Below are 11,961 nucleotides of genomic sequence, written 5' to 3' on the forward strand. Positions count from 1 at the left end.
AACGACGAGAGTATAATTGTATTATCCCTATACAAATAAATTATTAAACAATATTTATATTAAAAACAATAGTTAATACAAACAATTTAAATATTACCGATGCAAAAATTCTCCAACGCATCTCTCGTTGTTTTCTCAGCCATCTTTAAATACTTGTCAATGATATCGGTCGTCTTGCCGTATGCGAGGATGCGTAGAGCCGAAGTACACTTTTGGATGGCGGAGAATCTTAAATATCCTCTTGCGTCGAGTTTCTGTTGAAAATACTCATACTCTCGCTCCATATCTCCAACGATGCACAAAAATAAACGCTTGGACATCCGAAAACGACGTCGAAACATAGGGTCGTTAAATGTAGGTGTGTCGTCGAAGTAGTCCTTCATCAAACGAGTGTTCGCTTGCGTACGATCCCGAAGGATATATGACCGTCTACGTGGTGCCGTAGATGGAGCAAAGCCGGACACCATGTTATTGGCGACGACCCGAACCGCGTTCGTGACCTCTATATGCTCTTTGCCACTTGTCGGTGAATCTGATGAATTCTTCGACTCTCGTTTATTAATTGATCCAAAATCTCGGCAGAGTTCGTGGAATCCGGGGAACTCATTGAGTTTGAAGAAGTATGAAAATAATAAAAATGATTGGTATTTTTATGTTTGAGTTTGTGTATGATAGGGTGAAAATGGTTTATATAAAGTTTGATATATATATTAAGTTTTTAAATTATTTTTTTTATATTTAGCCGTTACCCAACGGTAACATTATTATTATTATATTATTATTTCTCAATCTCGCAGGCGATAAACTAATCCCGCCCCCACCCCATTTCGCCCAAATTTCGCCCAGGGGGCGGTGTTCCACCCTAAAATCGCCCCAAACTCGCCCACTTTCTCGCCCATTACGTTTGGCCTAAGTGTTTAAGTATTCCTTTGCCTATTTTTATGGCCTACATGGCCTCTTGCACGTCATATGACATGCAAACCGGTGCTTGGATGACGTATCAATAGTGTTTGATTAGTCGAAGCATTTAAATAATTGTTTGATTAGCCCAAGCATTTAATTAATTGAGTAGCGAGGATGTTGAAGAAAAATATGGAGTTAATTGGTAAAGGAAAATCGGTTTGACATGATTGATGTGAACAAGTTTGAAAATAAAAAAGGTTTGGTTCATGATTCTCTATCAAGAAAATTTCCAAAATAACTCAAATCAAGTGAGATAATTCATTTTTAACCCTTTTTGAAATATGATAATTTTTGTATAGGAAATAGAAAAAGTAACAGTGACATAAAGTGTGTAATAAAAATGTGTGAATGTGTGTAGAAGAGAGAGTGTAATGATGACATAAAGTAATGAAAACTAATAAAAAAATAAGAGTAGAAATGATGAGTTTGATTTTATTGATTTTTGAAAATTACAATTCATATCTCCTACACTCTCTTTTGTATTAAATGTTCATTATATTTGTATAATCTTTGTCTCCCACTCTTTCTTGCACATGTATGAGTTACTCAAATACTAAAAACTCTACTTAAATATATGAATTGTCTTCAAATATTAAAAACATTTTATTTTGATGTATTATGTTTTAGGAATAATTTCATTTTTTGTCTCCTTATTTATCTTGTTTATGTTGTTATTTCCAAGAAGTAGTTTCTTGTCATTACAACTATTTGACTTTTCTTACATGCTAAAGAGAAGTAGAAAACAAGTCCATGTCATATCAAGTACTTAGTTAACTTTGAAAACATTCCGTTTAGTTTGATGGATTTACATCTTTATTAGCTCATACAAAATTATAAAATTATTATTAATTTTTGTACAACTTCAAATACTATTATATAATTTGGATATTTAAAATTTTTAATAGAAAATTTGTTGTTTTTAAAATTAGATTCAAAAAGAAAGAGAGAGAAAGTGATTGTAATGGAAGTGATGACATATTTTTTTTTATTTAAAAAAATACATCTTTAAAGGTGACTTTTCATGCCTTTTCATGTTGACTTTTTTTAGTTATTTTAAGTCATATTGATTTTCGTATAGTATTTTTGATTTAATAATATCTTCTTAATGAACAAGAAAATTTTAAAAACCACATGTTATACATTTTCTTAATTGCTTTAAAAGTTCTTTTAAAATAATTTGTGTAATAATAATCATTAAGTTGTATGTAAATTGTTCGAAAAACGTATGTTCAAAAAATATATGTCGGGAAAACATATGTTTTAATTGGAAATATTTGAATTAACTAGTATGTAAAGTGTTCATAAAACATTTGTTCGAATAAAGGTTTGACAATGTTAAACAAAGGTTAACCTCGATCTAATACCCAACAATTTTTATTGAAAATTTTTGTTTCAAATAAGTTTTGAAAATTTACATGATCAGTTAGCTTTGTACATTTTTACTTTTACAATATGAATATTTCATTTTTTGTACTTTTGTGTATTTTTAATAATTTCTTTTTGTTCGTTTTTACCTTTATACATTTTTATATGTTTACTTTTATACTTTCGTCTTTTTTTTCACCTTTAGTCACATCAACAACTTGATAGGCTTTAAAAAAGTATAACTTTTACTTTTGTGCTATAATAATTTATTTATTTAAAATGTTTTTATTTGTTTTTAAAAAGTTGTCTAACATATTTCAACCATATTAAAGATTATAAACGAAACATATGTTATCATTTCTGGGGTATATATTAGGAATGCAACATATGTTATATTACACGAAGTTGAAGATTTCTTAATCAGTAAAGAATTTTTAAATTTCTTTCTCCCGTTTCCGGATTTCAAAGTGAAGAGATATAAAGATAAAGTAGAATATCGGTAGATTCAATTTGTGTGAAATAATAAGTTCATATACCAATAGTAAACAAATAATCAATAAACATATGCCAATGTTACTAATTTACTAAATAAAATAATCAATAAAAGGCCCAAAATAAATCTATTTAATGAGTTCATAAACTACATCATGAAAATTTGAAAAAAAGACTAAAAATGCAAGATTTAAGGTATATGTTCAACTCAAAATAGAAAAGAAAATAACAAATAATATCTAGGATTTAAAGTAAAAAAATGTTTGTATACAAAACATTGGTTAAAAGTAATATAACCAAGATTCTTTCTCCTACTTTTCTTTTATCGGGCTGCCACACGCCTCCACCGACCGAAAACCCTAAATAATATAACTAATCTTGGCCATTCATCAATCTAAATCAATCTAAATCAATGGCTATAGTAAAGTTTCAATGGTTTTCGCAACTGGAGTGATTAGCGAGTTTTCATGTTAACCCTGCCATATATATAAGGAAAGGTTATCCTAAAAATTAATAGTTTTTCAGGAAGACTAAGAATAAATCATAACCATCGGATCATGTTAATCAATGGTTGAGATTTAAAATTACCAATAACCGACATAGTTTCATAGATTTGTTCTTTCACTATAACTTTTAATGCCAAATGCCAAAAATTTGTTGGTTCTTACCATTCCTAAGAAACTCTTTATTCTTATTTGAACCATTTTCTATATATATATATATATATATAAAGAGGTGAGTTATAATAAAAAGAAATAGTTTTCTAGGAAGAGTAAGAATCAATCAAAGCCATTGGATATATATATATATATGCTAGTTTTTATCCCCCGTATTACAGGGGGTTGTTTTATATTGTTTGTTCTAATATTTATTTATTTTTTGAATTTATATTTTTTTTATTGTATGAAAGTTAATAATATACTTATAGTTTGATGATAAATTGTTTCACAAATAAATGAGATGTTATAACCTGGTTTAAAAGCTATATGGTTTTGATGAGACCCAACACCCGTTTATTTTTTTTACTATAAAATTGTTTTTTTTTAATTATAAATAATATTTATGAAAGTTAATAATATACTTATGGTTTGATGAGACCCAAGACTCGTTTCATTGTTTTACTATAAAATTGGTTTTTTAATTTAAATAATATATATATATCTTTTTTAAAATAAATAAGATATTAATTTTTAGTATATCCTATTTTATAAGATTTTTACATCAATAATTTGGTGAGAATAATTTTAATTTAATGAGATGTTATAACCCGTTTAAGGAATATCTGAGTCTGGTAAGACATATACCCATGAATTCGGGTCAAATGCATGAGAAGCCTCCATTTAAAAATCAAGCAAATTTGGTGACTCCAAAAAAAGGGGAGCGAGCACATCGCGACACGTAGGATTTTTATGTTTTCGTTTATATATATATATATATATATATATATATATATATTAGTTTTTATTCCCCGTATTACGGGGGCTGTTTTACATTATTCGTTTTTAATATTTATATATTTTTTTAGAGTTTAATTTTATTTATTGTACGGGAATGTAATATATGATAAAAGGGTTTCACAAATAACTAAGATGTTATAACCCGGTTTAAAAGTTATCTTGGTTTGGTGAGGCCCAAGGCCCGCTTAGTTTTTTTTACTATAAAATTGTTTCTTAATTATAAATAATATTTAAAAAAAAATCATATAATAATTTTTAGTATATCCTATTTTATAGGATTTTCACATCAATAATTTGGTGAGAATAATTTTTAATTTAATGAGATGTTATAACCCGTTTAAAGAATATCTGGGTTTGGTAAGACTCATACCCGTGAATTCGGGTCAAATGCATGAGAAGCCTCCATTTAAAAATCAAGCAAATCTGGTGACTCCAAAAAAAGGGCGAGCGACCACATCGCGACACATAGGATATTTATGTTTTCGTTTATATATATATATATATATATATATATATATATATATATATATATATATATATATTATATAGGTAAAGGATGGAATACGAAAATCCTTTATCGTACAATAGGTACGCAACATTCTGAAACGTCCATCTTCAATAACCATCCTAACCTAAAATCACAAATACGCGAGCCGGCCTCCGTCGTCGATTCCGTCCACCTTCGCCATCTCCGTTCAACGATTCCGTCCACCATCCACCTTCGCGACCACCATCTTCTTTCGACACAACCATCGATCGTTGCTCACATGTCAGTTGATATAATTGCCCAATTGAAATTGAAATTGAAATTGTTGAACTAATTGATCTATTATACTTTGAAATTGGTCCAATTAATCATCAATTTGAAGTTCAATTAATCAATTTTGAGTTTTTTGCAGAAACCCAGTTGCAGACGTTCCATATTTTGTTCATATGGTCGAATCAGTGATCAAATTAACAGTCGATTGATGATTGTTTGATGATTATGAGATTATATGAAGTGATTTCAGTGTTCAATTTCATGTTTACATGTGTTTAATTTTTTTTTTTTGTTAATTTTAGCAGTTCTGAACAGCCAGAACTTCTTAGAACTTCTAAACTTTTTATCAGAACTTCTAAACTTTTTGAACACCCAGAACTTCTTAGAACTTCTAAACTTTATTAAACAACCTGAATTTCTTAGAACGTATTAGAATGTTTAAATATGTTCATTTTTTAACACCCAGTGCTTCGTTGAATGTATTAGAACGTTCAAAGATGTTCTTTTTTGGTCAGAACGTTTAAAGGTATTCAGTTTTGTTTCAGAACGTTTAAACATAATATTTTGAACCCTAATCAGAGCTCGATTGAGTGCGTTATTTCTGCAATTCCATAATTGATTGATGAATCTAAATGCTTCTACACATCAATTTGATTGATTAAATCATCATTTTGATGTTTATTTTAGTCAGAACGTTTAAACTTTGAGCAGAACGTTTAAACATGAACCCTAATCAGAGCTCAATTAAGTGTGTTAATCTGTATTTTAATAATCGACTGATGATTCTAAAGCCTCTTACACATCAATTCGATTGAATAAATCATCAATTTTTGATCAATTTGAAGATTTTTAATGTTCAGTGACGTTCTTTTCAATTTTGGGTTTTGACTTTTGAGATTTCATAGTGTAAGTTGTGATTAGAGTTTAGAAATTGGATGAGATAGATTAAGGATTTCTAAATTTGGATCGGAATCGATTTTAAATCGATGAATTTGATCGCGAACTACTGTTTAAGTTATTTACCAAACTGCCACCGCGTGAAATTGAAATCGATGACCAGCAGTGTCGCGTACGTAATGTACGATAAGTCATTATTGTACAATAACTCACCCCTATATTTTATATATATATATATATATATATATATATATATATATATATATATAATGAAAATGGAATGAAGAGCATAATCTTTATACAATTGCTATTTAATACATCAAATACACACACAGAGAACGCCCCATAAGGGCTCTACATGGCGCAACGTCCTCATGGGGGCTTTTCATAACGCATAATGCTTTTATAGGGGCTTCATCCACTACACATGGTCTAATGACTGTTTGTGAGCTCAGCTCAAAATTTAGTAAGTTAAACAAGCTCAAGTCCACTTATTTACACCCAGAGTGTTATCTTATTCTTTTATGAATATATAACTATATGATTAATATTAACGCATCGACCAAAGTAGTGACCCTACAAGCTTTATTTTTTTCTTTCTAAAAGGCACCCTACACACTTGTTGACACATTCAAATATTCAATGATTCTAGTAGAATGAGCAAATTAAGAGGATAGACCCAGACTTAGGACCAACCCAGTAGGAATTACGTACAAAGAGGAAATAAACATAATTACAACAAAACTGGAATAAATGGTACCCCTGCGGTAATGTAAAAATTGTTTTCAGACGTGGGGTAATCACTAAGTGATATTAATTCCTATAAATTGATAGGACATCTCTAGCAACTTAAGCAAGCTGAATATTCTTTCAAACATTTTCTTGATTCCTAAAATATCTCCTTAAATCTTCAATACTTGCAGCTAGTGGCCATAATGCTCTTGTCCTTGTTCTCTAAACTAGAAGTAGAAGTAATCATAACTGTCGTTCTTGTCGTACATATGATTGGAGCGGTCTGTGGTTCTAGTGATGCTTCAGATCATCTTGCCTTACTGGAAATCAAATCCAAGATTACACATGATCCTCAAGGTGCTCTGACATCCTGGAACGACTCCCTTCCTTTTTGCCAGTGGAGAGGAGTGACATGTGGTCGCCGCCACCAAAGTGTCACAATGTTGAATCTACAAGACTTGGGTTTAGTAGGTTCTGTATCTCCTTATATTGGTAACATGAGCTTCCTCGCTTACGTTGTCCTTCGTAACAATCAACTTCATGGAAGTATCCCACCCAAGATAGGTCATCTATATCGATTACAGGTAGTATCCCTTTCCAACAATTCATTAACTGGCGAAATCCCGGTCAACATGTCAAGCAGGCCAAAACTTACATTCCTTAACTTACAATTCAATAAGCTATTCGGCAAAATTCCAAATACTTTTACCTCACTATTGATAATAAATTCTTTATTCTTGGGCAAAAAAAACATCACTGGTGCAATTCCACCATCCCTTAGCAATCTCACATCTCTTGAATCGCTTAGTCTTTCTTTTTGTCCATTTGGAGGGAGCATTCCTGATTCTTTCAATCAATTAAAAAACTTGAGAAGAATAGGCCTAGGAGAAAATGGTCTCGTTGGTGCATTCCCTTTGCTTTTCTCTAACCTTTCGATGTTAGAAATTCTAAGCTTTCCAGAAAACCAACTTCAAGGCAGTATGCCCTCCAACTTATGTTTAAATCAACCCCATCTCACGCGTATAGAATTAGCGTTCAATCACTTAAGTGGCTTTTTTCCATCGTCAATATCAAATTGTTCAAAGTTGGGAAACCTTGAAGTTTATAGTAATGATTTAAAGGGGGAAATAGCTATCGAATTTGGAAGACTACAACATCTTAGTTTTCTAACTCTTGGTTCCAACAGTTTTGGAAGCAAGGATCGTGATGACATAAATTTTTTTCCTTCCTTATCCAACTGCAGCAACTTGGAACATATAGGCCTTCCTAATAACCAATTAGGAGGGGAGCTGCCAAATTCTATTGGAAACTTCTCATCCAAACTGTCATTCTTACAAATGGGTTCAAACTATATCACTGGTGGCATCCCTTCATCAATAGGCAATTTGATAGGCCTAACTACACTCTCCTTAGGTGCAAACAACTTCACAGGCATGATTCCTGAAAGCATCGGCATGCTTCGAAACTTGCAAATACTAAATCTTGACGACAACCATTTCTCTGGGGTTATCCCAAGATCTATAGGAAACTTATCACTTTTATCTGAAGTAATATTAGGTGGAAATTATTTGGATGGAACTATACCTATGACCATTGGGAGGTGCACAAAAATGATAGCTTTGGACCTTCATGGAAATAAACTTAACGGAAGTGTAGTCAAACAACTATTCAACATGACTTCACTTTCCATAGGACTAGACCTTAGTCAAAATAATTTATCTGGAGTGCTTCCACAAGAGATTGGCAACCTAAAACTCTTAGGTTCACTTGATCTTTCTGAGAATCGTTTCTCGGGTGAACTTCCAAGTGGTTTAGGCAGCTGCATCAGCCTTCAAAACCTAAACCTTTCTGGTAATTTATTTTATGGATCAATGTCAGAAGAATTTACTTCATTAAAAGGTCTTGAATATATTGACTTGTCACGGAATGACTTTTCCGGACATATTCCAACATATTTGCAACAACTTCTCTTGACATATCTTGACATTTCATATAATAACTTTGAGGGAGATGTACCTGTCAAAGGTGTTTTCTCAAACACAAGTGCAATATCCATCATTGGGAACACTAGAATTTGCGGGGGAATACCTAAGCTTCACCTACCTAGATGCACAAGCACAACTAGTAACTCTGAAAGACGTACTAGAAAGCTTTCTGTTCGTGCTGTTGTAGCAATCTCACTATGTTCCGTTGGTGCAGGTTTAAGTATGTTGGCTTTCATCTTGTTTTACTGCTGTATCAAAAGGAAGAGAGATAAACCATCGGAATCAAGACTAGCTGAATGTTTTGAGAAGATCTCATATGGAAAACTTTTTAGAGCGACTGAAGGTTTCTCTTCAAAAAATTTGATTGGTACAGGTAGCTTTGCTTCAGTTTACAGAGGAGTTATTGATGAAAATGGCTTCAATGTGGCAATCAAAGTACTAAACCTTCAGCATCTAGGAGGTTCTAAGAGTTTTATGGCTGAGTGTGAGGCCTTGAGAAATATTCGTCATCGCAACCTGCTGAAGGTCATAACCTCTTGCTCAAGTATTGATTTCCAAGGGAACGATTTCAAAGCTTTGGTGTACGAATTCATGCCCAACGGGAGTCTGGAGAGTTGTCTGTATTCCATAGACCATAAGTTAGATCTTGTTCAAAGAATCAATATCATCAAAGATGTGGCCTGTGCTCTTGATTATCTACACCTTGGTTGTGGAAATGTTATTGTTCACTGTGATTTGAAGCCAAGCAACATATTATTGGACGCTGATATGGTTGCTCATGTTGGAGATTTTGGGCTCGCAAAAATACTTTCCTTTGAAGAAGGTTCTAACGCAAACACGAGTAGCTCAAGTATCATAAAAGGAACCATTGAATATGCACCTCCAGGTAATTTATGATTCCCAGTCATTAATTAGATTGTTTAGTCTTATATTACTATACAATACAGTTCACTCTAAATGATTTGTAGAATATGGGCTTGGAAATGAAGTTTCAACTAGTGGGGACATGTATAGTTATGGAATCCTATTGTTAGAGATGTTGACAGGGAAAAAACCTACTGATCCAATGTTTGAAGAAGGGCTAGGCCTGCATTCCTATGCCATGAGTGCCTTAGCCGATGGTTCGGTGCTTCAGATTTTGGATCCAATGCTTCTAAATGAGGATGTCCGTGAAGATGGTTTAATTTCACTGGTAAAAATCGGAGTACAATGCTCTTATGACTCTCCGCAAGATCGGATGGATATTGGGACTGCTGTTCACAAGCTCTTCGCGATAACAATACAACTAGGTCTTGATTCCTTAAACTCCTACAATGTAGGTGGTGCGGATCAAAAAGCTAGGTAGTTTATGGTTGGTTAATTGAATATGTTAATATCGTATTGAATTGATGTTCGGGTGTGTGCACAAACATTATTTTCTTATATCTTTTGTTATATATAGTATATTGAAACATAGACATCATGATCATATTTTTGTGTGTATCCCCTAATAATATATCTTTTGAAAAACCAACTCAAGTTTTTCGTTAAGCTTTCTCATAATTAGCTAATAGCTATCAAAGTAGAAATTGCTGGTTTCTCTTTATACCATAACACGCTCTTAAACAGTTGTAAGAAGTGTTTCCAATTCGGCATTGAGTTCTTTGTTTAAAAGAATCACGTGACATTTTAGCATCAATTAAATATATTTTCATTTGAATAAACCTCTCTTTCTTAGCTTCTAACTTTCTGTTAAAATTTCTCCAGTCTATTGAAATTCATTTTTAAAATAAGCCATTTTTTCCATTACGCAATTGGGCATTCATCTTTGACTTTATCAATGCACAAAGGAGAACAGAGAAGTACAGGCTGGCTAGTATGTGGTTGTTTAATTGAATATGTTTAACTAACTTAATATTGTATTGAACTAATGTTCAGGTGTTTGCAAACGTTACTTTCTTTATATCTTTTGTTATATATAGTATATTGAAACATCAGGATCATCTTTTTGTGTGTATCCTATACTAATATCTTTTGAAAAACCAACTTGAAGAAACACGGATCTACTCCTCTTAGCGGGTTTTAGATCCAATGAGTCAACAGGGTAGGATACGGTTAACTGCCAATACAATATGAACACAATTTTCCAAAGTCCAGTGTCGTGAACCTGCAAAACAAACACCGTGAGCTCGTTACGGGAAGGACAAGAGGGGGGGGGGGTCTTCCCGTAACCACCCTGCGGCGTGAGAATAAGTACAATTCTGATGAAGATAAAGTACTTAAGTAAATTGAGAGAGTACAGTGAGAGTGAATGAATACCTCATGATGATTGAGAAGGTATTTATAGCCGGAGGGTGTGGGAAGGTGATTAGGCCAGCTGTCCCTTTCAGAAGATGCTCTCGTAACCACCTGAACACGTGTCCTCATATGATATGTTCAGTTTATTCGTTGCATGTGCATGTATAACCACCCGGACACGCGTCTTTCTGAGATAGGTTGATAGGTAACATAGCCGTGTGCACAGTTCTAACGACCTTGCCAGGTGTCACTAGTTGATTGGCCGAGAGATCACGTATTGCCCAAGAAAGCATCTTGATAAATCTTCTAAAAGGTAATTAGTTATTGACAGTTGTCCCGGAGCATTACCTCGTGGCCATTTACGTGGAGGGATATTCCTTCTTGGGGATGACTTCTGAGGGTGCCAGGATACTTCCGCATGTGCCATGAGGGTGTTTCTTCCTCGGATGATTATGCGGATGATTCGTATGCCCCGCGGGTATCTTGTGATGGGTTCTTGGTTGATCCGCGGGTATTACTTAAGGGTATTTGGGTCTTTTCAGTACCCTACCTCTATAAGTCCCCCCAGTCCAGTGTTTCTTCAGTGTGAAGTACTTTATGTGGGTGAAATTCTGGACTTAATGTGTATTTGGGGATTTTTTATTCTGCAAGTTGTTGAGAAATATCTTTTGTTGTTGTGGATAATCATGAAAAAGGACAAGTTGGCCACTCGCAGGGGCGTGTGCAGGTGATGGGATGTTTATGACGGCTGTCACTTTACCCGACTGTACAACTTTTTTTCTTTTTGAATTTCCCGTGACGTGGCGATTGTATATTGAGCGGTTTTTCTCTCTCCAATGTTCGCATCCCATCGCATTAATTGCGATGAGTATAAATAGGTGGAGATAACTTCGTTTTGAGGTTTTATCGCCTTTGAACTCTGAATATTGACTTTCTTTCTTTCCTTGAAACCTTCGATTATTTACCCAATCTTTCTTGAGATTACTTTGATATTTCATCGGAACAATTGTAATGACGAGTGTTCAGTCTGAAG

General features: G+C 33.3%; 1 protein-coding gene across 1 annotated transcript; it reads left to right on the forward strand.

Moving 5' to 3' along the window:
* The first annotated feature begins 6,270 nt into the window (after nucleotides 1-6,270).
* LOC143620751 (uncharacterized) lies at nucleotides 6,271-10,328 on the forward strand. The gene is made up of 2 exons (XM_077092380.1): nucleotides 6,271-9,537; nucleotides 9,620-10,328. Exons 1-2 carry the CDS (start codon nucleotides 6,870-6,872, stop codon nucleotides 9,994-9,996), a joined length of 3,045 nt encoding a protein of 1,014 aa, XP_076948495.1. The 5' UTR covers nucleotides 6,271-6,869; the 3' UTR covers nucleotides 9,997-10,328.
* Nucleotides 10,329-11,961: the final 1,633 nt, after the last annotated feature.

The sequence above is a fragment of the Bidens hawaiensis genome, unplaced genomic scaffold (assembly GCF_021521415.1).
Source record: "Bidens hawaiensis isolate Kalapana, Puna unplaced genomic scaffold, B.hawaiensis_p1.1 tig00002631_1, whole genome shotgun sequence".
NCBI classification, from domain to species: Eukaryota; Viridiplantae; Streptophyta; class Magnoliopsida; order Asterales; family Asteraceae; genus Bidens; species Bidens hawaiensis.

Excerpts from the sequence above, each read along its gene's own strand:
- LOC143620751 (XM_077092380.1), top strand. The coding sequence starts at position 6,870 with ATGCTCTTGTCCTTGTTCTCTAAACTAGAAGTAGAAGTAATCATAACT. Across the intron at positions 9,538-9,619 it reads CATTGAATATGCACCTCCAG|AATATGGGCTTGGAAATGAA; the intron begins GTAATTTATGAT and ends AATGATTTGTAG.